Source organism: Drosophila elegans, unplaced genomic scaffold (genome assembly GCF_018152505.1).
Source record: "Drosophila elegans isolate 14027-0461.03 unplaced genomic scaffold, ASM1815250v1 contig_814, whole genome shotgun sequence".
Classification (NCBI taxonomy): domain Eukaryota; kingdom Metazoa; phylum Arthropoda; class Insecta; order Diptera; family Drosophilidae; genus Drosophila; species Drosophila elegans.
In genome coordinates this window covers 219,821-247,794 of record NW_024546167.1, presented here as the reverse complement: position 1 = coordinate 247,794, position 27,974 = coordinate 219,821, and the positions used below count along the sequence as shown (strand labels likewise).

At 37.0% G+C, this 27,974-nt stretch overlaps 1 protein-coding gene across 2 annotated transcripts; it reads left to right on the top strand.

Annotated features, from left to right (window-relative positions):
* The first annotated feature begins 45 nt into the window (after window positions 1-45).
* On the top strand, window positions 46-27,664 carry LOC108141848 (calmodulin-lysine N-methyltransferase). 2 transcript variants are annotated; one of them, XM_041710181.1, is made up of 2 exons: window positions 46-524; window positions 25,248-27,664. In XM_041710181.1, the coding sequence occupies exon 2, from the start codon at window positions 25,327-25,329 to the stop codon at window positions 26,548-26,550; it is 1,224 nt and encodes a 407-aa protein (XP_041566115.1). In that variant the 5' UTR covers window positions 46-524; window positions 25,248-25,326; the 3' UTR covers window positions 26,551-27,664. The 2 variants fall into 2 exon arrangements, with proteins under 2 accessions (XP_041566115.1, XP_017120927.1); XM_017265438.1 differs by lacking the exon at window positions 46-524 and adding an exon at window positions 11,881-12,172.
* Window positions 27,665-27,974: the final 310 nt, after the last annotated feature.

The window sequence follows — 27,974 nt, the reverse complement described above, 5'->3', positions numbered from 1 at the left end:
GCTATGAGCGAGCACCCAGATATTTTGACTTGGTCTGCTTAGTTGCCGCCTCCGGTTCACACGGTGCAGTTGCTCTTGCTCGGACAAAGAGATACGGACCCGAGTCCAAAACCAAATCCAAACGAATCTGAATCGGAATCTCTAGTGGTGCGTCAAAGAGCGCCGCCGAAAACGCTGGGAATAATTAAGATAATAAACGGGAGCGCTTGTTAAGTGCCTGCGAATGGTGCTTTTCGGGCATAAACTAGTTTTGTGTAAATAAACGAAGCGCCCGGCAAGCGTTTGAAGTTCTCGCCGGGATCCGGATTCCCAGCGTGGAATTTACGGTATGTGTGGCATTCTCGAATAAACGAAGAGCGTGCGCCCATTCTTGTGACATCTGCAGGCACATCCTCATCATAAAACCAAGCCCCGTATAGCTGCTCCATGAGCTGGTGGCCATTAGCTCAATCATCGGCATTGGAGGCGGTGCCCTGGTGGTCCTTTATGCTGCCATAATAGTTCACTTCTTTGTTGACACACAGGTAAGTGCACCTGGAAAAAAGCGCGGAACATTTGCTTCAAAATTTAACTTTAAAAACGATTTTTTTAACATAATTCGCTCTAGTTCAAGTTTTAAATTAATACTTATACTTTAATACTGTCTGTATTTTTTTTCTGGACACTTTTTAAAGCTAAACTTTCTTTGGTATTCAACAATTACATTTTTGGCTTACCAATTTTGTAATGAATTGAAATTTACCTACCTATATTTATCTAAGTAAGGGACAAGGAAAAAAAAATCTTAATAATTAGTTTATTTGGGAAAAAATAATTAATTTTGAAGCTGTACAAATAATAAATGAGTAATGTAAAAATCTTTCAGTGCAGTGTAAGCTGAAAGTAATTCATATGCATCCATCCATCGCGGACTTGATGGTTTTAAAGCTCAAATGCAAATGTCGGTGCAGCATTTAAAGTTCAGCAACCGCAGACCTTTGACCTAACCCCGAATCAGCTGGGGCAAAATGGGTGGCCACTGACGATTTCAATGCTTCCACTTTGTCACATCATTGGAGGTCGACTCATCAATCTCCCATGGCCATGGATGGTTGTTCCACCCCGGTCCGCCCCATCACACCACCTATCCCCGCACACTGGTCTGTTTTGCACATGCAATTGTCTGCGAAGAGAATTTGTATAATTGCCAATTGCCGCGGATTTACTCGATTGCAGAGACCAAATGATATTCAGCATACGCCGTGTGTGCCAAATTAATTGTAACACATTTCGCCGCATTGCCACACACGAATACACTCGCGCACTCGAGGGGCTCTTATAAATATATATAACATATATTATATACACATAAAAAGAAGAGTTTCGCATAACAATAAATCCAAACTGAACATTTGCGTGGCTTTGCACTTTGGAGCACCGAGTTCCTGAGTTGTCTGTAAATTTGCGAATTTCTCTTTATATTTCGTGGGCATTGTTTTTGGCAACTATATACTTGCAGCAGAAATTGCAATAAGTGTCTGTGTCTGTTTTGGCGCGCTCCTCGAGGGCTGTAAAGTTATTTGAATTCTGATTGTGCTTATGCGATGGAGGAACTCAGAAATAATAATTGAAGAAATCAGCTTGATAATGCTTAAAGCAGATTGATTGTGATGAATAGATATTCGCAGTGATTTAGGTTTCCATCGGAACTGTATCGGTCTTAAATAACAATTGAATAGTTGGCTTATATATAGTTATTAAAGTATTAATTCGACAATTCAACATTTCGATATTTTTTGAACAGATAAAATTTAATTTCTTTTAATAACCTTTTGCATAGTTACATCCTAGCATAAAAAATTTTGTAAACGAGTGTATTGTACATACGTACAGTGGTTTTAGTAGTCACTACATTAGGACATTAAAAATTTTATAATAAAACTTCTAAAGAAAAAATTGAATATTTTTTAAAAATTTAATAGAAGAAAAGAATGTTATGAGAAATATTTACAAAACATTAACTTTGAACTTAAGGTTAGAGTTTATTGACAATGGCTGTTTAAATTGTTAATTTTTTTTGGTTAGCTCACATTGAGCTTACTTTGTCTGTGAATTAAATTTATGAATATTTAAGCAAGTTAACAACTTTAGAACCCATTGTTTTAATGCCATTAAAGGCAATACAAAAGACTGGGAGTTTGCTCCAGAATTTTTTTCGCAACCCTCGTAGTTGTTACTTGAACGTAAAACATTTCGTATACGTGATGGGCAAACACTTTTCCGCTTTTACCCCTTTTCCGTGTATGCGTATCCCATTGCCCTTCGGTAGGCTGCAGTGCAGCTACATTTTTTTTATGGCTGTTGCGACATGTTTTGCATGGCCGAAAAACAAAAATACAGGGCTCGGGCCCAGAACAAAAGTTCAAACACTGTTGCAAACAATTTGCAATAAAATTGAATGCACAAGCTATGGCGAGGGAAAACAACGACGGTGGCCGAAACTCAATCATGTGGCCACTGGAGTGAGGCCACTAAGTGGCCCTGCCCCTTTTTGCTCAACCTTTGTTTGGAGCTTTGAACCTTGGCGCCATTTCGCTGACCGGCGCAGCCAGGCGCATAAATTTTCCTTCGTCTTTCGACTGGCAGGAAAAGCAGCGAAGGACGGAGGCTGCGGGAAAAGCCGAGAGGATGCAGCAGTTCAAAAGACTCGCTTGGCAAAAGTTCAGATCAAACTTACGTCTTGTTCTTACGCTTTTCGCCTCGTTTGAATGCTCGCTCCCCGGGTTTTGCCATCTCGGCAGCAATGACCCACAAAACCATTTAAAATTTACGACTTGGAGGCGATTCTGCCTCGAGATGAATGAAGACAAAGTGCAGAAGCGACCAAGGAGGTGGTTCTTCCTCAGAGAATGTCAGTGGTGCCAATTAATTCCTTATAAAAAAAAACAACAGAAATCAAATGAAACTAAACGCTTTTCAAAGATAAATAGGAAAAGAAGAAAATATCACAAAAGTATTTATTGACTTTGACCGAGTTTACAAAAATTAAATTAAATATTAATAAAATTTATAATCCGTTAAAACCTCTGATGGACAGTTTAGCTTGTTAGAATTGTAAAAATATCAATATTATTATAAATACCAATAACAAGACTTTGTAAAAAACAGAAAATAGATTAAATTTCGTTAAGTGGCGGAAAGGAAATATATATTTTATGATTAAATAGGCTAATCACAAAATCTGAAAGACCATATGGTATCAATTCGTAATTTATTAAATATTATTTATTAATTAACAAAAGATTTAATAAAGCAAAAGTAATGGAGTAGTCTTTGTTAAATTTTTAAAAGGATAAACATGCTATGGGAGTACATAACATTATGGAATTAATTGCCAAACAGGCTGCACTGTTGATCCCGGCGACCTGGCAGCTCGTTGGCAGTTTTCCGAAGCGTGGAAATTTGCGCCGCATGCGTCAAGCTGTTTAATTGCACTTGTGTGCAATTACATTTAAGTAACTAAAAAGGAGGAGTGCACTTTGCCTACAATTAGGTGCAAACGCGTGCACAAATTGGGTCTGGCTCCGCCCATGGGGCAAATGCGTAATCATAAGAGCAAAGACCATCGCACGTCAGACAACATATGGCTTGCCGAAAATCAGAGTGCGAAATCATATCAATCTGCGTGTATATAGATAGAACTATAAATATATCTCGGGCAGGAGGTCCCGAATTATTTATACACATACGTACATTCCTTGGGTCTGACTGCACGAGTTTGGCGATTTGCAATTACTTTGCTATTTTGGCAATGGCTTTTCTTCATCGCCGTCACTTCGTCTGTGTCTGCTATGCTATGCTGCTTTTTCCGACCGCTTTTCCTCTCGCCATTTTCTCATTCAATGGTCTATTGTCTGAGCACGCTTGGCATCGTTTCAAGAGCGCGAAATCGAATGATGCTGCTCATTACTCATACGCAACGTGGCACATTAAGGGAAAGCGAACAAGAAAAGTTTTCAATTGGAACAGAAAAAACAATTGCCAAATGAGAAGGATATTTTTTAGTGATTTTAATTTTGTCAAATTAAATTATACGCAGTTTTTAAAATTAATGTATTTGGTCAATAATTTCCTAACAATTGATAAAGCATACCATTTTGATTTTAAAGGTTTTTAACTTGTAAAATTTAAATTGTTTGCATATATTGCAACTACGAAACTGAAATAACTTTATCTTTGTAAAATAAGATAAGATTTTAAAATTTATACAGCTTATACATCTTGTTACATTTTGTTGGAAATGTATTTTTTTTATAATTTAGCATTCATTTTGCGTAAACGCATTATAAAATATGTTTTTTTCCAAGAATTTTATGATAATGCCCGAGAATTGCCAAATTGAGAGCAAAAGTTCTTGAATTCATAATCACTTGAATAATATATAAATAAGCAAATTGAATGTGTTTGTAAAGGCTGGCAACTGCAAAAGTTAATTATGCGCAAAGTGAAACCAAATGTTTTGGCTCAAACACCATTGCTGGCGAATGTCGAAAGCAAATTGAATGTAAACTGAGAAAACTGAAACACGATGAGTACTGTGGCCGTAAAGGGGGAGGCGAAGGGCCATCCATTTGATGGCCAACTGTCCGCTGGCCCCACAGATCTCGAAATATTGTATACAATATAGAGAGAATATAGAGAACACATAAATCTACGGCTAGATGCTGTCTGGCTGATATAAAAAATATATCACAAAAGCATTTCAAGTGCTCTGACAAAGGCGCTAAAAGCAAATGGATAACAAACGGAACATACAAACATGTGAACATAAAAATAAATTAATCAATTTCATGCAGACAACAAAAGCCAACAAAATGCGTTTGCATTTTTATTGCCAAACTTTTCCGAAAACAGGCAATGAACTTGACGTGTTTTTCTTGATTAATTTTATATTTAAAGTTCAGACAATCAATTCTCAATTAAAGAAATTTTGACAACAGAAATGCTAAGCAAATGATCAGGAAATCCAAAAAAAGAATGTAATGAAATTAAAATATTTATAAAATGAGAAGTAAAAGTAAAAGTTTTGAACAAATAATAAGGTTTCTTTTACCCTAACTTTTATTTTATTATTTACGAATTAGCTGTTTTCAAGAAAAATGGAATTCGAAAAAAAAATATGTTTATGAAAATATAATAAGCTTTGAGATAATTTTCTTGCGGAACTGGGGAATACCAACCAAAATATGTTAAACATGAAAGCGTTAATAATTAATTTACATTTAAACTAATGCATTTAATGCAATTAAAATTAGTGCATTTTTCCTGTTTCTGTTAAGATAACTGAGTAATTAAAGTGAAGAAAACCCCCAGTTACTAAAAAATACAAAAAGTGGAGAACCAATATTGAAAGACTTAAATTATAATTTGACCACATTTCTATTTTTAACTGAGAAAATGAATAAGAATCATAGCAAACGAATTATTACAATGCCAAACCTTTATAATGATGAGTGGTTACTGCACTAGTAAAAAGTAGTAAATCCAAATAATTTGTACTCCATTTAAATACTTTCCCTTTGATTTTCATACATTTTAAAATTGATCAGTTGACTATATTCGGAATTGATTTAATATACATGAAAAATTAGTTTAAATTGAAACCATATTTAGATTAAATAAAATGTACAATACAATTTGAACTCAGCAGTCAAATATTTATTTATAGTATTCCTCTTCTTATCAATGTGGTTTTAAATCGGCTTTGATTTTTAAAACTTTGCGTATAAATTTATTTTTCTTTGTAAATCAAATTTAATATTTGCTACCAAAAAGCATAATAACAAAAAATGTGTTAAAAATAAAAGTACTTTATCCTTTTTGAATGTAACAAAACACGCCACTTTGTCAAATATTTCATTTTTTCTTTTACTTATTTGTCATAAATTTTTCTCCTATCTTTCTATTCTTTACATAAAGCAAACACTCGTATGCTTTGAGACTGCTTGAAGGGGAAGGCAGCCAAAGAATTCATTTTGGCACTCAGCATATGCGTCGTGGTCAAGGCAAAGATTATTATTATTGAATATTTTATAATGCATTGCCCAATGCACAGCACACCAATATATTCGTAGAGGGGGAAAAATAAATGTGTGCGAAATCTCGAGCTGCAAAAGTTTATGGCATGAACAGTTTCAATGGGGCGCTCAGCGCCAAAAAAATGTTTTCGAGTACGAGCCGCATTCGAGCACTTCACTCGGTTGGGGAGCGGTGGGCGGTGGGAGCAGTGGGATGGGGGCGTGGCGACGAACGGTACTTGAGAAACGGCGCGCGAATTTGTTGCCAACTTTCTGGGCAAGGAAATTATGGCATCGCTGGGTGTACGAGTTCGAGTGCCCCTGGCTCACTAATTTGCTGCCGCCGTTTGTCGCGTTCAACAATTTACCATATCGTAGATTTATGTTATATATTTTATGGGTCTAGGTGCGGAAAGATGTTTTAAGGCATCGCCTTGTACTGGAAAATAGATATCGAGAAATAGGAAATTTACATTAAATGTGTAGATAGACAAACCTTAAAAATTTTGCATAAGACATAAAAAAAACAAAAAAAACTACCTTTTCATCTTATATGATACTGAGTTATGAGCTGTATATATATAAAAAATAATTTCTTTTAGTAACGTTTAATTATTTTTAAAAGAAAAAACATTTGCCAATCAAAAAGATTCACAAAGATATTCGCCTTTCAAATTATGATTTGAAAATAAAATAATTATTGTTTTAACTAATAAAAATATGAGACTTTCAAGTTTTATCTGGTATAAAAATTAAACATTAAAATATCTTACATTTGGCGCTAGGAAGTGAAAAAAAAAATTAAATAGATAAATATCAAAATAAATTAAAGTGTTAGTATAACCAAACAAAAACACCTCTTAACGAGCTTAAAAGATCGCAGCCTCAACAGTTCCCAACGAGCTATATGGTATGTAGGTATTACAGAAGTGCTGCCCCTAAAGACTCATTTTTAAGTTGTCTTATTTTCTAAACAGTAAACGAGTTTAAGATCAGCTTGATCTGCGCCTTTAAAGGGCTTATCAATAAAATATACTGTTTTATTTAATCGAAGTTTCCAGCCATCGTCTTTTGGTATTATTGTGTTATTAAATATTATTTTAACCTGATTTACTTCTACAATTGGAACAAGGCAACCTATCAAGGGACTTAGACAGATAACAGTTCAGTTTTTTGGAAAAGAACCTATCCGTACGTACGACTGCAAAACTAAAAATATTTAATTATAATTTTCTTAACAGTAAAATTTGTAATAAATATTTTGCCGTCTATAGTAATATTATTCTTCATAAAAAGGCTTATGCTGAGTTTAATGCTTCTTAAAGTCATTTAAAGTCCTTCGCACCAAGAATTTTTACTATCTTTCGGGAAATATTAGATAAAATCATTAAATATGTCCGGCAAACGTCTGCGACTTTGTATATTTTGGTATCTATGTTTAGCGTCTGTTCACGGCTAAAATCCCTCGTGATATTTTTCAATGAACACACGACAAAAGCTAGTCCACCTCCCCCTTCCCTTCGGCTTTTGGGCTGACCGAGATATTTATGAACCGCATTCGCATAATTATGACTTATTCTTTTATAATCTTCGCCACCGCTTTTGCGGGGCGAACAACGCGGCGTATGCGCAACTCGGACTTTGACTGCGTCGAACATATGTGCCATTAATTTGCAAGTAATTAAAATGCCTACAAATTACTGCAATCCCAATACAAGCAAAAGCAAATATCTTATGCTCAATGCAGCTAAATTTTCATTTGGTTTGCCATTCGTATTCGTGTGACTGCCAAAACCGAAAACCAAAAAATATACATCTTGCGTCATGCACTGCACATTGTGTGGCACAATCTGTGCCAAGTTTTCAAATATAAATAAAAGTTATATGCGAAGCGAAAATGTTTGCCTAGCCGATCGGCAGAAGGCGGCAGCAATTAATGCAAAATAAAATGTAATTATACTGCCCCGTTTAAAAATAATCGATTTAATTAAATTTTAAATCGCATTCGTGGCTAATTGAAAAGCAGAATCACCCTGATGGCGTCGAAGGAAGGCGTCTGTTCGGGGTTGGGTAATCAGCTACTTAATGCCCAATGTGCTCTCAAGCATTTGGCAGTAATTGTTAGCAAGAAAAATGCCATAATTAGCGCAAAGCACAATAGGATAAGAGAAAAGCAAACAATAAAGGAAAATGCGTATCTTCCTTTTAGTTGTATAGTAAACCTGGATTTTAACATGAAGAAAGTCCGCTGTTATTTTATATGGTTTTTTAATTGGCAATTAGGGTTTTGATTCATTCAAATCTTTATTATTTTGTTAAAATAAAGCCCAAGTCCTTTAATTGTGGGATGAAAGTTTTTAAAAAGCTTTATCTTAACAACTCATTATAATTTCACATTATGTTGATTTAAAAAAAATGTATATTTGCCGACGTACATAAAAAATTTTGAATATATACAATTCCCATAATTAGTAGATTATGAATTGCTTAAAGTATTTTAATGTGTTATATTTGAAAAAATATATATATAAAATTACCCGGTTGCAAAAACAGAAACATGAAACTGAATTTTTCAGTGTCTAGATTGCAAATTGCACTTAGTACAAATTTTAAACTTTAAGCCATTTATCTTATTGCATTCATAACTGGGGCTGCTTGTATAGCCAAAGTGTTAAATAAAAAGAGAAAAATGCAGATATTTAAACTCTTTAAGTAACTCCATTTAGCAAACTCCCCGATTTCAAATGCCATAAAAGCGAAGACGCGCTGCGCGACTTGGCTCACGTAATGGGTCCCGGGCCAGTCTTTCAGCTGACTGAACTTGGCCAAAGCTTTCCCGCTGAGTGTTAATTACCCAAGAAACATTCACCATTCACCATCCACCATCCACCGCCACCCTACACCACCCCACCTCCCCCCTTTTAAAAGAGGGGGCGTGGCGGAAGTGCATCGGCAAGGACGACAACGAAAACATTTCATGGCACATTATTTTTATTAATAATTATTTCACATGCAGACCAGACGGGACCGCTTGTACATCAATTTTACATGAGCAGGCAGCTTCCCTTGACTGTGTGGTATTTGGTATACGGTTTGGTTCGGTTCGGGGATGGGAATGGTAATGGGGATAGGGAATGGGTATGTGGCTGCTTCGGGTTGGGTTCGTCCATGTTCCGGACACTGACAGCGGCCGGCGACGTTGACGCAAATCGAAAATGCCAACTGTGCGCTCGGTATCATTATTTCATTTCGCCGCTTGTGTGTTTTATCTTGGCTGCCAGGGGACAACACATAGTATGATGATTTTTGGGTTCCGACTTTGGGTTGTTTTGCCATGTTTTAATAAGCCTTCAGGTGCAGCTGCAAATGAGCCATGAATTATTTTGCGCTGCACATAGATAATTGTAATTGCGGGTTTCTTCGTTGCTTTTAAAAATAAACGAACAATTTTTGGCATCAAAAAAATTGTGCTTATGTAAGCGAACGAAGAAAAAGTTTGCGAATGTACATTTTTGCTCTTTCCCATTGAAATTTGAGATCTGATGACGCTAATCCGACCCTTATCAATAATGAAGCAATTCGGTTTCGGCTCCTCGGGGGAATATTCACAAAAAACCGCTAATGACAAATATAAATCATGGCATTGGTTTGCAGAGTTTCTGGGAAAATAACTTAAGCTCCAGCCAGGAATTTGAGCTTATCCTGGCTTTGGGGAAAGACTTTCTCCTCCAATATATGTGCTGTTTTTTTTTGGCCCTAACAATTCTAACCCGATTCGGTGTGTGTTTTGATTTGGACGACCTTATCGACTAGCAGCTCGTTTTCCCTCTTATTTGGGTTGACATTTTTCGTTCTTTTTTCTTTTTTTTCCCGCTGGCCATAAAAAAAAGTAAAACCCAAATGCAAGAGTAAGAGAACTTGGGAGGGTTTCCTTCTTTTTGTGACACTTAACAAAAAATGGTATTACAATAAATATCTAATAGATTTGACTTGTCAATGAAATCGATTTAATAAAAAAAAATAGTAGCTTTCATTTTATTTGAAATGAAATTAAATATTTTATGTCCAAGTTGTTATGCTTTTCTTGCGTTTAAATAATTTCCCATTTATTCTTTGTACTTATTTAAAAAAAGTTTAATCACATTAGTTTAAAGTATCCCTATACATTAATATTCTTTCCACAAAATTTATTTTCAATTTTAAATATTTTATTAAAATTAGGTAGTAATTGAAATGAAAATTTTCCTTAGTGCAGATAACAACTTTCCTGCAGATCTCCAAGTTTTTGTTTCCTTTTTTCCGGTTCTGTTGTTCGAACATATCTTTTTGTTCTTTCTGTTGTGTTTGTAGTAAAAAGTAACAAATATGCGGCATTCAATTTTTTGCTCGCTTTGTGTTTTGTTTTCAGACGCGTTGAATAAAAAGAAAATAAATAAAAATAAGACGCACACACAGAGACAAAGATTTCCCAAGCCCAAAACACACTCATTGATACGAATGCGATGTGTATTAATATAAATAAAGCAAAAAGTAAGAGACGCAACAACAACGAGAGTGAAAATTGCGAACGACCAAAAAACTTGGTGCCCCCGCACCTCAGATTTCCGCCCACCCCCAAGATTTTCCGCCCAACAGCCCCGCATTTTCCGCACCCCAGCGTTTTCACTTAGCACGCCTGCTTGTCTGGTCTGCCGGCGTCGACGTCGCGTCGCTGCCCTCGCGTTTTATTGTTTTCCGTTTTCCACGCTCATCGCTCGACGCTTTCCCGACGCCCACAAGCGTGTTCACCTTCTTTTTTATGAATGAACGCGAATTTCTAGCCAGCGGCAAGAACAAAAACAAGAAATGTGCAAATGGAAAATCATTTAAAGGCTACAAAGTAACGCATAAGAACTTGGCCAAAAAAGAAGAGAAATCAACACGTCAGAGGATCCCACGCAACCTAGGAACCTTTTTCATTTCCCTAATTTCAGCCAGCTTTTCTCACTGCCATTAACAAATAAGCTGGATTTCTTAACAAGCAATGCATTATTGATGCTCTTGCAGAATATCCGTTTTTGTGTTAAGTCTAAGAAGTTCTGGGAATCTTTATTAAACTACACTTGAAGTCAATTCATCTTTTCATTCTTTTTTCAATTAACTACTTAATTAATTATTTAATTTTCCTCGTTGTTTTAAAAAATAAAACAAAAAGAAGATATTCATTTCAATCCTCATTTTGCGTAGTGTCCATTTTCTACTCCCACTTAGTTTCCCTGTCATGGGCTGTTATGCATGAAATAACTTCATTAAATCTTTTTTTGGAATAGACCAAAAATATTAGCACAAAAAAATAATGTTTTTTAAAGTAGTGAATCACGTTGACAAATTATTTATAAACCTAACCATTTTAAATGTAAAGTTGTTTGCAATTGTTTTTTTGTTTATACGCTTAAGAGTTTACTTTTATTGTTTATGTTTACCCACTTGAGCTGAGGGTTTCATTATGATTCCTTAATTATATCTCCGCAGCCGCGACTGTGGCTTGAATAGTTTTCTGAGCAGCTGTAATTGCCTTCAACGGATATAATGAATTTGGCCTTTTTAACCCCGTAACCTCTTAACCCATGGGTACCAGAAACTCACCCTTTGGGCCCGTTTTGTTCACTTATTTCGTTTAAAGTGCGTTAAATCTTTGTCTTAATTTTTTTGTGATAAGGCACCACCGCCCACCAACGCTCGCAACATGTTCGAGCGGATTCGTCATGCCAGCCAACATGTTCGATGCAACCGATATGTTCGCTCTTTCGGATTTTAATTTGTGTTTTAGTTTGTCGTCGTCGCTCATACGCAACGTTGGTCGGGCGGAAAACGCGAGCCCTCAACGAATTATTTGTTGCTGCTTTCAAGGCGTGTGTTGTGGGAAAATATTGTGCGTGGTTTGAAAAATTGTTGAAGAAAATCATCAAAGGAAAATTGAATAAATGCCAAGCATTTCGTACATGAAAAGTTCGACTTAAATGATTAAATATGTGTTAAGTGCTGAGTATTAAATACATTTATCAAAAGAAAACATATCTTTAGCACTTGGGAGTTTCGTTTCGACTTAATTGCCTCGCCCACAATATTTTTGACTGGTAAATGATTTTTGAAATCTTTCTTGTAAACATTTTTGTATGCAAATCTAATGTTTTGTGTGTTTAGCCGTTCATTGAGTTTTAAAAATTTTATGACCTGTAAGTCGATTTGTTTTGAACAGTTTTCATACCCTGAAAACTCAAAAATCACTTTGCTTGGCAACCAACAGCATTTGGCGTTTAATTTTTGAATATTTCCAATGATAAGTAGGATCTTATCTTAAACGCACAAAGGCCGGCCTGCTATCAATCGCAAACCAAACATAATATAACTTATCTAACTCCCGTTGACTTTTGACTTAGCTGAACAGAAGGTCGCCGTGGTAAAAATAAATATTATTTGTCTGCAAAATGTCCAACTGCGGAAATGGAAACTAGCCCGCTTTTGTTTTGCTGACTGTTAGCCAAAGTCCTCGAAAAGGTCAATGCAGACTTTCAAACTCTAAGGTTAATACTTGCCAAAGGTTGCATCCAAAAGTTTGTCTCGTCAAAGTTGTTCAACAAAATAAAATTTTGAGAGAGATCTCTGGGGCTATTAAAAAAGCAGAAAAGCGGAAAATATAAAATTGCTATTATTTAAAAATATGTGGATTGTAAAGGAAGGGTGTTTTGGCTGAAATACTATTACTTGGGTGAAATATTTGTTTATTAAACATTTCTTGCATTATTTTTGCCTGGGAAAAAAAGAAAAAAGGTATTTATAATTTGCTATGTTTTAGCGGTATGCTAAATCCATGTTAATCTCTAAATAAATCTATGCATTTTACTGGTACCAAATGAGAATTGTTAAATTTAAATAACAAAACAAAGCCTGTATTCTTGCTTTTGCTGTGACACATTTAATATCTTTTTGATCAAGTAAACTTCTGCGTTAGCTTCTTCTCAGGTTTTCGTTGTCTATAAATAACTAATTCCTTTCCAATTCACGGCAAACATCTCCGGCTGACTTCAGAGTTCAATTGAGCTTAGACCAATGCCAATTGCAATTCCGTTTTGCCCTGCCAATCCACAATTCTATTTGTCAATCGCTTTCAATTACATTTAATTTACGCTTAGTGACTCGCAGGCATTTCCCATTTGGTCAAATTTTCCCCAGTCAACTGCCTGGCTTCCCTATTTTCCTCTCCTTTCTGGAGCTTTGGGCTTATTCACTCCTTGAACTTGAGTTTGGCCACCGCTTAACTTTCGTAGTTTGCCATTTTATGGCATAATTAAAGTCAAAACCGAATTAAATTTTCGTTTTGCCATAAAAACGTATTTGTTTTGTTTAAAGTTCAGAGCGTCATAAAGAATGTCTGTTGGTGATGAGGCGAACACTTGAAAGAGATTTATGGACCCGATTTGTTGATGAGCTGAACAAGACGTTCGGCAAATGAGCTGTGATTGAGAGCTGAATTGACTGGTGGCATTATGTCCTGCCAGACTGCCAAACAATTGGCCAGATGCACGTGTTCGACTGCTTTGTCCTTGTCTCTTGGCCTTCTCTTTCTTGGCTGCAAATGGCACTAATGTCACGCTGATGAGTATTAATTGAGTACCGCTTATGCCCACTCGCACACAAAAATCGGGGGTATGGACGCCATGCCACACAGCTTTGGGGCTATAAATCTAACACACACCCGGCGCCCCTGCAACATCCTGTCCATCGACTGGGGCACATGGCAAAGCCGCCGACGTCGCCAAAAACACTCTCATTTATTCGCAGACGGCACACGGTCACATGTCGAAAAGTTGCGCCTTTTGCCCTAATGCACTCAGCGAAAAATGTAGTACATCAAATGAGTCACAAATCTAGCGAAGCCCTTGAAAGGCAACATCTCTGATGTATACATTTTTAATTAATAATTAATTAGTAATTACTGTTTATTACTGTTTATAACAACTAAACAAAAAACAATATAACAAACAACAATATTATCAGAACGAAACGGGTAAACCGTATTCTAAAGCTTATTTTCGAAAAAATATTTAAAAAAAAAGACTTCCCACTTAAAAAGAATAAAATTCATTAAAAAAGAAAATTGGTTTTGCGTTTTCAATTTAATTATCATTTATTTGATAAATTTGTTTATCATTAGTTGAAGTGAATTGGAAATATTTTATTCTAATTTTAATTAAGCAAAATAGGCCTGACTTGTTTGATTTATATTTTATCAGTTAGTGAATCATTGAAGTGAGCAATTGAATAAGGGTTTATCATGCCAACTGAGCATTTATTTTTACCACATTTATTATAACTGTTTTGATTAAAGAGATTATATACATATTTTATACATGGCTCAGTGGCAAAGTTGTGTTTGGTTTTGTGGAAACGAAATCATCAATGATAGTATGCAAACAACGCTCAACAAAGTACGTGCTAACAATTATATATTGCGTTTTTAAACATTCTATAGCTGCGGCTTATATGAGCATTGTCTGTTGGGAGTTTCTACATTACATATTTTATTCCTTAAGAGCAGGTACTTAAATTGAAATGTTTCTTTTTTTGCTATGTACATTGTAAATCTAAGCCCAATTTGAAGACTTATTGACGACTATTTGAAATATTATTATTATTTGACTAAACAATTATTAAATTTAAAGCTTTTCCGAAAACACAACGTTTGTTCTTAAAACTTATTTAATACTTGTATAATAATAGGCTTTTAAGTTAAAAAAGAAACCTTGTTTCACGGAAATTTTAGGTAATCTGAACCTTTTTAAGTAGGTATTAATTCCTATCTCATGTCACTAAAACTCGCACTTATATATATTCTTGGGTATATGAGTTTTCCTGGAATTTTCTCTGTGTATTTTCTTTGGCTCAGTGCCTGAGGCAGATGGTTTCGTGACTTGGACTGACCATTTTTCGCTTCTTAAACGGAGTGGGAACGTCTGTGCATGTGCGCTGGCTATTGTCCTGTTGGTCCTGCCTCCCGAGCCCTTTGTGCTACGATCCCCCATTTCCCCCTCTCAATGCCACTGCACACACATGTGGGGCTTTGCATTTTCCTCTTGGTTTTTCCCACCCCTTCCCCCACTGAAGGCAAACAATTAGTGCTGGTTGTTGTTGTTCTGTTATCGTTGCGTGTGTGTGTGAGTTACTGTGTTTAAACAGTTGGCGTCAAAATTATAATTAAAACGTGCATCAAAGTCGTAAGCGGCAGCACAGCATGTCACAATTTGTTATTGTTGCACAGCCGCCGGCCTTTTAGAAAATTTTGTGATTTATCGGCAAAGTCGGCCATTCCTCTTTCCCCACTTGACAGCTCGTCCTTGTAGCTTAATTGAATTTTTATTGCCAAGTTTGCATAATGTGAGCCTGACTGCGTGAGGATTTCCTCGACCGGAGGATCTAGTGGTATACGTAATCCTGGGGAATTTCGCACACGCCGCGTCAGCACGAAAATTTTCACTCAAATGCAGTGACCCATTAAGCTGTGATAAGCAACTCACCAGCTGCAGTGACGACCACGAACAAAATATACAAAAAACTTGGCCAAATGGTAGCGAAACGGTGGCAGCAGGACATGTAATAATCAACTAACGAACTAACCAACTATTTTCACTGCAGTTGGCCGTGATTTCGCGATAAGCCCGCTATTCTGCGGCTACCCTTTTTCCAGAAAATGCCTGTTGGGCAGGAAAAGTGGTTAGCACAAACCTACAACATTTGCGTTATATTAAATACATAATTTGATTTTGTATAATAATAGAAATGAGCCTGTGAGAAAATTTTTGGTTTAAAATTGAAGTCTACAAATTTAGTTATTTATGCAGCATATCCTAAAAATATTTCAAGGAGAAATATAAGGTTTATTCAAGGTAATATATAAGAATTTTTGTTTAATGTTTAGATAATTATTACTAGAATGTATTAAATACTATTGCCGATATTTAAAAAACTTTAATTTTACAATTGTCCCTTAGCTTATTAAGTGTTCTATATTTTATGAAATTATATATTTGTTAAAGAACTCTTGCACATTTTTTTTATTTTTGTTCCTAAACTTTATAAAATATTTAGTTGTTTCACTTTTAAACAATGTAAATAAACAACACTTTAAAGCTACTAATTAAAAACATTTTTTTTTCCATCTAAGAGACAAGAGAATTTTTGATGGCCCCACTTGAGTTTATGCATACTTTTCACTTCTCGATTGTGTATGAGGAGCCACTTGTGTTTGCATACTCAAGAGAGTGCCGTCAACATATCTGACGATAATCGCAAAATAAATAAAAATTTGTTTTGTCTCCGAAGAGGCAGTATGAAAGCGAATTGGGTAGCATAACGTCTTCGATCCAGTCCAAACATTAGCTTTTATTGTGTCTCTGGGTGTGCAGCAGTCTGTGAGTCCATCAGTTTGTCCCTCAGTAAGTCAATCTATCAGTCAGTTAAGTTCATTTGAGCTGCCCCTCAGGGCACTTTGAAAAATAGAAAAAAAATACACAAAAAAGGAAAAAAAGTTGCATGCGTCAAGCTGATTTTTCATTCATTGCAGCTCAGGGCATTGTGTTTTCCCGCTGCCTTTTCCTCTTGACTTGTGACATGGACACGCGATTCGGTGGGGTTACATGGACACCGACTTGCATGTGTCAAAGTTCATTAGAAAACATCCTGTGCGCATTCATGTATTTTCATATATTTCATTTTATTTTGCACAACAAAAACATGAGAGCAAAAATATAAATTGAATTGAAATTGTGCAATGAAAGGGCTCAGCGGCAGCAACCTCAATGGGCAAAGATTTCTGTATTGTGATTTGATTTATGAAAAAGGCACTTACTTTTGTTTTTCAGCAGATACGTACGTTTATATATATTTTTTGCAATTCAGAGATTTATGGCAACGAGGCCAATGTTGGTTGTTTGCCTAGCTTCCTGGACGGATGGCCATTTGAACAATTACAGATGCCAAAGATGATTGCTTTGACCATGATTGGTTCCTTACATTTTGTAGTGTACATTTTAACCCAACCGTAACCGTCGAACAATATTAAGAAACACACAAAAATTTTGTAAATTTGTTGGTTTTTATGTTTCGAACAGGTTACTCTTAAATAGTTTTCATTATTTGAAATTAAAAAAAATCCGTGAAAATACCATTTATTTTTTTAACTAACATATATTATATATTTTACCGGCTTATATAATCCTTATTTCTTCCGTACTTGCACAGCTAAAAATATTAAAATATTATTCACCAAAAGAATGGGTTGTTTTACCATGAGCCTTACACATTTTTATTAGGCCAACAAATATGTTCACGAGGCTTTAAGTAAATTTATTCCCCACAAATGAGAAACCCGAGGGGGTTATAATTCATTCGCATTTATCACCATCGAACCCGTCGATTACCTTCAAATTATCGCCGACAGCTGAAGTGATTTTCTAAAAATAAACCAATTTGCTAATATATTATTACCATTGGCAAATGTATTACATTGTCAGCATCGGAGTAGGAAACTCTGCCATTCATAACATATGAGTTAACCAAGTTAACTGTCACTCAGAATCAAGATAAGCCCCGGCAGTCAATCATTTGTCAATAAAACGGAGCACCAGTAGGTTTGCTTAGCAAACATATTTTCAGTTAAAGTAACAGTTTATGCCACTCCAGTGGTCAATTGGGTATCTCGGGGATTGTGACCCTACTGTTCAGTTTTCCCCCATATTTGACTGATGTTTACTTTGGCCAATTCTCCCGAATCTACTCTCTCGATATGAGAACTGCTGGTGGAAGCTGTGCGTGCGGCCAGTGGAGCGTGCCTGCCTTTCCAGCTGAGTGATGAAAGCATTTAGGCAGGCTCTCCCAGTTACACACATTCCTCCGCAGCAGACATCCCTCCTTCAGGACACCCCTTCTCCAGGACATCCCTTGCCCCCTCAGCACCACTTTATTCGGCAAAGGACCACTTATGTGGCACGCAGAGGAAGTCCCCGCTTCAACATTGGCATCCTTTGGCCTCCTCATCTGCGACAGTAGAGTACTTAAACAGGAACCCAGCTGAACAGTATCGAATACCCGATACCTTACAATAACAACAAACCCTTATAAATATAATAATAACTTTCAGTATTTGCATAATCTTTCAATCGCAAAAAAACTGTATGGCCTCCTATTTATCGCTTTAAGTGAAAAACAGCACAACAGTTTTTAAATTTTTAGATTGTTTTGTAAAACTTATTGTGTCAACATGTAATGTACTAAATTATAAAATGGAGAATATTATAATTCAAATTTTAATTGTTTGATTATTTTATTATCCAAGGCTCTTCACGAGAAATTTAACGGTGTCTGTCTTCTTAACCAATAAATAATAAATAAAAATTTGATGTACGTTCTTGATAAGACACTTTAGACTACTAAAATTCAATGGATAAGCTAAAATGGCTTTATTTTAAAGAATTTGGTAATGTCTGACAAATTATTATCCAAGTTACAATATGAGAAATTCTACGAAAGTCTGTTTTGGTTTACCAAACTGTAATTAGAAAAAATATTTGTTTTGCAAATGTGTCATTAGTTTAAACTCGTAAAAATCTTCTCTTTGGCAGTAAACAAATTAGTATATTTACCGTTGACCTATTAAGAGGAAGGCAACATTTCTAGCCAAACCAAAATATACTCTCAACCCCGTAAATGATCCACATATATGTGCAGAACTTTAACCAGAATCCCAGTGCCAGTTGAGCATAGACACACGTCACATTTTTGCCTGGCTGCCGGCGTATGATGTACCTGAGGCGAGATGCCTGTCGGGTAGTCCTCTCACTTTTTCCAGCCCCTGGCCCGCCCCCTGCCACTCCCCTTGCTGCCGCCTATTTATAGAGCGCGGGCAGAGTGTCCTGTGCCATGTTAGCATGTGCCACCTCCACATGCCTTCGTCCTTGCGATGATGTTTGCTTAGCACATTTCTCGCTTAGATTCCTCAGCATGATTTTGTTTAAATATTTATGATTGGCATGTTTTCCGTATAACTTGCTTTTTATATGTTTAACTTGGCTAACTTTGTATTTAATAAATTGTAATAAAAAGACATATAAAAAGTGACAAGGTATAATTTCTTTTTTTCTTCGACTTAAATATTTAATAATTACAATTATTTCCATGTAATTGATAGACCTAATTTTATTCAAGAAGTTTATGAAAGAGCATGCCGAGATAAAACTGGTATTTAGAACAAAAAGTTGTAAATTGTATAACTAGCATTTTCATTTTATATTTATAGTTATTTTTTACAAGTTAATCTTTTTATTTTGCCTTCTTTACCATGTCTAAAGAACAATTATATAACAAATGTGTAAATTATAAAATGTTTTAAGCTAAATCTAATTTTTATTATTAATGTTTATATGTTTAATGCATTTTTTTTTTAAAGTGAAAAAAACCTCTTTAAGTCTCAATTTAAGGCTTACAAAATTATATCCCATTTAAAAGCCAAACATGTTATTAATAATTTTTTGGTGGCAGTAATTCTCAAATTCTGCGGAATAGTTTGTTGTTAATTAATTGTTAAGCTTTTTAATCCGCCAAAGCTGGCTATTTCCTCCAAAAAACAACCAACACAGATCCCTCGTTGAGAGGAGCTCCAGACATTTGACTGAGTTGCCAGTTGAAGCGAGAGTTGTCTCCATGACAATATACGTATGCCACAGATCCATATGTGTTCACTGTACAGTGTACATGCAGATATAGCCATACATATTGTAGACGGCATATTTGTATTCTGGTGTGTTGGTAAACTTGTGTGTGTACCATGTTTGTGTTCATGTCTATGGCGCAAACTATTTGCCTGTTTATTTATTGATGCGTCTATTTATTTTTGTTTGTGAATGAAACAAGACTTTGTCGAAATTTAATTTTTTTGCTAAATATGATTTGCTGCCTTTCGTAACTAAAAAGTGCTTTCTAATTGCTCCAGTGTATCCTATTTTTTCGAGTGTCCTTTTTTTTGGGGAAAGGGGGCCAAAGTGGATTAACCAGAAGTTCAGTTTCCTTTTGCCTTTCTTCTTGCCGGATTTGTTATATTTAATGCCAGCTGCTAACGATGTGCTGTATGTCCTTGGTCCTTATCAAGGTTGTCTTTTTTTGAGTGCCTGTTATCGAGGCGTTGGCCAGCTATTTTTAAAATGTGGCGCCTGCCGAAAATGGTTGTCGTTCGCTGTGATGATTAAGAGCCAGGCAATGACGCTGGGAAAATAGTCCATGCTATGGCACCAGATTCCGAAGACAAAGGGAAAGGACATCGACTTGACCTCAGAAGAAGACCACCCTGTGGGGTCAATTTCTTGAGTAGATAATATAATTTCCCAGCTCCCTGGCAGGGAAATACATCCTCCTCCTACGGGCAAGTCGAAATCCCCAAGGTTCCTTAGCCCGTTTGGCAACTTGGCGACTTCAGTTATTCCTACAAAATGTTTTACATATTTGCGCTTTTTGCATGTGCACACAAGAAAATTGTGTTGTCATTTGGAGATGGGAAGGGGTTTGAGGGTTAAGCATACGGTCCTGGCATAATATGTAAATTTTTCAGCTGTACGTGGCTTAAATTGTTATCAAAATTTCCAAAGAGCCTGCAAAAGGCCAAAAGCCAAAAAATATCAAAAATGGTTGGAAGACAATCCCACATACTGAGAATATTATAAAATAAGTTCTAATATAAGTGATTTAAGTCTTAAAGTCTTGTAGATTTAACGGAGAAAAATTTCAGATGATAGAAAACTTATGAAAGAGGTTTTGACGTAAGTCAATAATGTTTTTCGTTGTTTTTGGATTTTCCGAAGTGCAAATTCGAGAATAAGATTCCCGCTCAGTAAATCGAATCAATAAACCTCTTGAATCGAAAATTCCCTTAAGATACAGTGTCTTTTCGGCGTTGACAACATTCTGGCAACTCACTTGATTTGATGGTTAACCCGTCATTATTGTCCAACCTAATTACATAATTTCTACAGTTGCACCGCGCTGCAGATCTGGGCATTCCCCTTGAACTTTACGTGAATGTCACGAGCTGGCGGTGCGGTTCGCTCACCTCGACAGTCCCAAAGTTTTCCAATTCCCCAATACTCACAGAGCCATTACCACCCACTAAACACCCTCTCCCACAGCGACAAATATTATTTTAGCCGAGCCCCGAAAGCGGGAAAAGCGGAAAACTGAGTGAGTGACAGGCAATAAAAATGGAAAGGCGACACATGGACCGGCCACTTCCGGCCAAGCCGGAAATGTTTCTGGACACCAGAGAGAGGAGGTGGTGGTGGTGCTGGTGCTGTGGCGAAACCGAAGGCCCAAGCCGTGTGCTATGCAAATAATTTAATTAATATTTTATTCGGACACCCGTCGGCCGGCGAGGCGGAAGAAAATTGGATTTTTATTTACATTTTTGCACTTACTTGAACCCGCCCGAGGATTCTGAATGGGAATGTGCATTGAATGGAGGAAGAAATGCACAATAAAGCCAGATGCGAGCGTAAATTAAATCTGAACCTCTTTATATATAGAACGATGCGTTGGCATTGGCCTGCAGTCAAAATTAGGAAAACATCGAACATCGAAAAGTTTAGTTCAAATCAACTTACGCCTGTAAACAGTAAACAGTAAACAAATCGATGGAATAAATTCACATTCATGCATATATATGCAGAGATAGCTCAGACAGTTAGTTGCTCGTAAATCGGTGGGGATTATGTGCGCTAATAAAAGTTTAAGACGCTCGAGAAAAATATACAGTGCAAAGCAAGAGAACGAGGAAGCGTTTCCAAGTTTTTGAAGATTACGCATACGCCCAGTGCGCCGAAGATAATTACTGCGTGTAGTACGAAATAATGATGATGATTAATGGTCCAACTAAACCGTGTGGAAACCCTCTCATTTATTATTATTTTTGTTTATAGCTTTATTAGCCAGATAACTTTTGCCATATATTTTTAAGACAGAAGCAGTCTTGTTTATTTTTAAATAAAAAACTTGAAGAGGAACAATTCATTTAAAAGTATTAAAGACACCAAATAATAGGTTCAGACAGGAACACCCAATCGTAGTTTTGAAGGGGAAAAATTGATTAAATCTTAGATTTTTGTAACAATTGAATCTCTTTAAACAGATTTAAAATACGTTATTATAGATATACCTATTTCAAATTTAAGAACCGAAACTTTACATAATTAAAAACTCACTTATGGATAAGACTCACTCCCATGCGGCTGTCATTCATAATTAAATTTGGCTGTGTTATCTTAAAACTCTTTTTTCACAGTTGGCTCTTTGTCAAGCGTTTGTTTGTCTGTATACCAAGAAGTCATGTGTCTGTTGACACTTCTGGCCCCAAGGTCATAGCCGAAATAATAATCATAAACAAAAAAACCGTAGAAGAACATAAAAAGAAAAGCTGAGCAAATTTCGGGTGACAGTAGATTGCAATAAATAATAAATTTCAGGAGTTAATGCGAGCAATGAGCGCGGCGAGCGACGGGCATTCATCACATGAATGTGGGTATATATAGTATAGTATGTCTCACAAAGACTCGCGTGATCCGATAACGTTGGGTAAAACTTCGGGGAGGGGAAAAGCGAAGAACAGGCGTGGAAAACGGGGAAACCCCCTTCGCAACTTTCTGGCACATTGCGTTGCCAACACGCACGTCAGTCATTTCGCTTACTTCTGAGTTTTTCCGAGTTTTCCAACGCCCACCACCCGCCCCCCTCATTTTTCCCGACGAGTGGCAAGTGATAAACCTTTTCTTCTCTCATTGTTCTGGCAACTTTTTTGCCAGTTTCTCAAGTGATTGAATGAATTGAATTGGATTGGTTAAATTTGCCAGAGTAAAAAACTTTAAATTTACAATGATTGAAGCAACCGCCGATGTTGATATTGTACTTGTAAATGAACTACGGTAAAGTGGTTTACCCCTCGTCTCCGTTAAAGTAAGCTAATCGCTGGGATAGCAATGTCTCAATTTTTCCCTGCAGGTTAGAGCGGGATTTTCCAGGGCATTATGTAAACACTGATGGTTTTTATTGTCGGACTTTAAAGTTCGCTTGAAGTTTTAGCGGAAAACTTTTGGTCATAGGCAAAGCTGCTGGCTTACGGACACGTTCCCGAAATGGGAAGCTGCTCAATATTCATGTTCTCCTCTTTCGGCAAATGCAAATCAACATTCTTTAAGCCCGAGGAAGTTTTATTGGGCCAGCAATCAGGTTTCCGGCATTGAGGTTATCGGTAGTTCGTGTGGAACTTCTTCAAAGTTGTTAATGTTTGATAAGGAATTGATGGAAAACACTGAGTGAAATGTCAAGGAATTGGCTATTTCAGTTGTAATTTCGTCTTCAGTTGGGTTTCTGTTTGGTTGGGTCAATTTAGATTAGTTTGTGATCGTTTTCGGTGTTTTAAATTTTAAATTAGCTTCAGTTTTATGGAAATAATAGCTAAGCAGATATTCACGAATAACTTATTCAATCAATGTCATAAAAAAGTACCTTTTGTTTTTTAAACTCTGGGATAAAAAATGTCTAAATTATAAAGATTAATTTCAGTGATTCAATAAACTGTTTAATAAATAAAAAAACCTGGTATTAAATGTATAAAAAAATGACAATTTGTATAGCTGATAATCATCTTCGTGTTTAAGCTTTTTAATTACAAACCACCATCTAAATAGGATTCAAACACAAATTTGTTTAAGCCATTTTGAATAAAATTAAAATATTTATACCGAATGTTTGTCCACCTGCAAACTGTGTATCAACTTGTCAAGCTGTCAATGTTTGGATGCGTAATTATAACGCATTTGCGGTGGCACCCAAATGAACGCTTATTATTAATGTGGTTTGGCATGGCTAACAATTATTAGCAATTATAATCGGATACATAAGTCAAAGCGCAAACAGTGCAGCAATTTGTCACAAGAAGGCTGTTTATCAATTAGGTTCTCGTACAATAAAATATATTTACGAATTGTGTTTATTTACACAAAGCTGGGATATTCACCCCACCAGACTCTTTATGCAAAACCATCACCCCCACAAAACAAATCCGAGAGACAAACACATAAATTCTTTTGAATTTCCATTGCTCAGCCAGTGATTACGAGGTCCAAAAAATCAACAGCAGGTGCCATCGGTCTAGCGAAAAAAACCACCCACAGGTTTGCCACAGGTTTGTGGCAAAACAAAAAACAGACCTTTAATCGGAACTGAGCACCCTCTCTTATCAACGATAGACTCCATATGTCGGTGGGAAGTGGAAAATGGGAAATGGAAAATGGGAAATACGAAATGAGCTGGCCTTTCTGCTGGAAAATCTCCCATCTGCTTGTGTCTGCGCTTTCACGTCAGCGCAATTAACATTTTGTTACGGGCTGTAAAATTGCTTAAATTTGATGAATTTATACGTATACGTACGTCCAACCAGAAATTCAAAATATACAGAGTGAATATGTGCAACAATCAAAACAATAAAGGCTAAGGCAGCTGATACGTAAATTTACTGGGTATTTTCCGAATCTTTTTGCATCTGTTTTCGATCTCGCTGGGATTGGTTTAATTTAGCACATATTTGATTGAATTATTAACTGCAATTTTTATTAAAAGCGAATTGAAAAGATTTGTTTTCTAAATATGAAATATATTTGGAAGTATTAGCATCTTTAAGCTGATACATATGTTTTATTACAAATTAAAAAAAAATATTGCTTTCTGTTAAAAGAATTACTTTTTGAGATGTTTTTTGTAGATATAAAAATTGCTGGAAAACTAAACAGTAAGACAAAGTCGACTCCTTATTTTTCTCCGAAATGTGTTACTCATAAAATATGTATGTATTTGTACATGTCTACATATATTCATAGACTTCTTGTCGACACAACTGTAGCCAGAGATTTTCTTTGGATTTTTCTGCTACGTATAATTTGTTTTATTTTTATGGTCGGATAATTTGCATTTTTAATGCCATTAAAAATTCATAATTGGAAAATAATGGGCCTGAAAGAGGGCGGCGCAAAGCAGCGTGGAAAATCGAAAGACAGCGAAATGAAAACTTTTCTAAAAACTTTGACTAATTTCGGATTTCTGTTCTGTATTTTTTCCGTGCAGGGCGTAAAATGGAAAATTGAGAAGTGAAAGCGAGAGCGAGAGCGAAGGCGAAAGTGAAACAAACTGGGCCTGAAGTAAGATGTCAGTAGCGTTAGTACAAAAGGCGACGGAAACTCAACCCGACCAGTCAGCGGAAGTGGGCGTGGCACAGCTGGCAACCATATCGCTGCTTTTGCAATACGACATAGACAACACGCTGAATGCGCTCAAGGAGCAAAAAAAGATGACGCTGGATGCTCGATTGGGCGGCGATTTGCCATCCGTGATTACCAACAACAACAAGCAGGACATAATCGATAAGGATATTAATCGCAACATGCCGGAGCACACGGAACTTGAGGATCTGGGTCTCAAAAGTACGGAGTCCTGTATGCCGCCCACACCGCCGGCCACGCCCAACCTGCAGAACACCGCCCAGAAGCGCTGGAAGATCCTGGCCAAGGTGCTGCGCAAGGACTCCGAGGAGACGGTGTCCTCCTCCAGCGATGAGTTCACCGAGGAGCAAACTGCCTCTGTGCGTCGCTTCAAGAGCTTCGATCTACTCCGGCAGGACAGCTTCGAGGATCACGTGAGTCTCAAGTGCTTGGGAAAGACGGAGAACTGGTATAAGTACCGCATGCAGTTGGAGAACGATTCCGAATACTCGGTGAACATACATCATATGGAGCGTCAGCTGACCGCCAGCGATTTGATGGGCTTCAACAACACGGGCAACATATGCGTTTGGCCATCGGAGGAGGCCTTGACCGCTCTAGTTCTCTCCGAGGTGGCCTCCTACCGGGGCAAATGGATCCTGGAACTGGGCGGCGGTTTCACCTCCTTGGCCGGGCTTATGCTGGCCAAATATGCCACTCCCTATGCCGTCCATCTGACCGATGGCAATGAGATATCGGTGGAGAATGTGCGAAAAACCGTTTGCCTCAACGAGCTGAGCTGCTACACCAAGTGCTCGGTTTTAAAGTGGCAGGAGAAGTGCGCCCGGTCGCAGGCGGAACAGGCCAAGTTCGACTATATCCTCTGCGCCGATTGCTTGTTCTTCGATGAGGCCCGATCCGCCCTGGTGGATACCATATGGTATTATTTGGCGCCCGAGGGATCCGCCTTAATTATGGCCCCGCGTCGTGGACGCACCTTAAGTGTTTTCCAGGACGAATGCGTGGCCAGGGGCTTCCGAGTGGAGTTGGCCACTCGGTATAACGAGACCATCTGGCAGCGGCATCTCCAATTGAAGGTCGATTCCGCCTTGTACGACGAGGATCTCCATTATCCTCTGCTCCTGCGATTGTGCAAGTCACACAGCTAGGAGAAAGTCGAAGGGGGGAGGGAGGACATGGGAAGCCATGGGAGCTGGCTGCAGTAGTAGGTGCAATTAAACTTAGTCAATGTTTTAGTTGATAGCAAGCAAATTCCAGTTTACACCTTAAACAACAATGAGGCCAACCTGCACAGGTCTCGACGAACAAAAAGAAAATTCCTCCCACACTGAAGCAAAAATGTAGCAAGTCAAACTCATTAGGCTGGTGCTAAAAATGAACGTGAAATTTATGGCAAAACAATGTTTGGTTGAAAATATATGCGATTTATTAGAGGAAAAATTACTTGTACAGAGACAGCGAAGATTTGATTTATCTTAATGATTTATTTTGCGTTTCTTTCGGTTTTAGTGTATTGCTTAAATGCATTGTTTTTAATAGTAGATAATGAATATGCCAATACCGAAAAAGATACAAAAAATATAAAAGGCAACAAGGCCCGTTGTTCAATATCCTTTTAAGAACTTAATCAATGGAAGATCAAGTGAAAAATTCATAAAAATTTGTATTAAAAAATACGGGCAGAAAATTTTTAAAAATTTTACAATGAAGCCCATTTGGGACTTTTACAGCCATATCTATAATACTCAAGGTACAGTTTGAATGAAAATTGTTGGAACATACTCACAGCTTTAAAGCACCAGTCTAGTGACCACCTTTAGCACGTAGTTCACTGTTAAGTTGTGTAACAAAAAATTCCTTTGATATGTAAATTTGATTTGCGTTGATTCCACAAGTTTTGTAACTATTAATTTTACAAATACTCCTCGTTATGTATATGTAGTTACCTATACCTATACCTATACCTTTACCTTTCACCCACAATCAACACCCTCAAACACCCACCCACCCACACACACACAAGTATTATTTAAATATAATGTAAACGCTGAATAGCATACTTTTGGGCTGCTTTCGTTGAAGCGCAGAGAACACCCGCAACTGGCGAAAATATGGATGGATTATCGGAAACCATACACAAAGCAGCAGCGCTCGACCAATTAATTAATAGTTAACTAAACTTAGTATACTGTAATTACCTAGAGCATGTGTTAATGGTTATATGATGATGATGAGATAAATACAGTATCGAAATGCCACATATGTGCACTTGTTTTATTGCCCCAAAAGGGCAAGGGCCACTGCACAGTGATGTCAATAGTAATGGGTGCTCCAAATGATGATCAAACATATTGTCATAGTTATTAGCGGGCTGTTCATTAAAATACCAATGTGGGTACAAAAGGAAGCCATCGCAATCAGGCGCTTTTTTATTACGATTGCGACAGTGGCTAGGCAATTACTTTAACTGTGCCGGGATCCAGAAAGGGGACTACGTCAGCATTGGCCCACAATGGTGTAATGCCATTAATACACTTATAAAGCAGAATGTTTTTATTTCCTAGAGAGAATT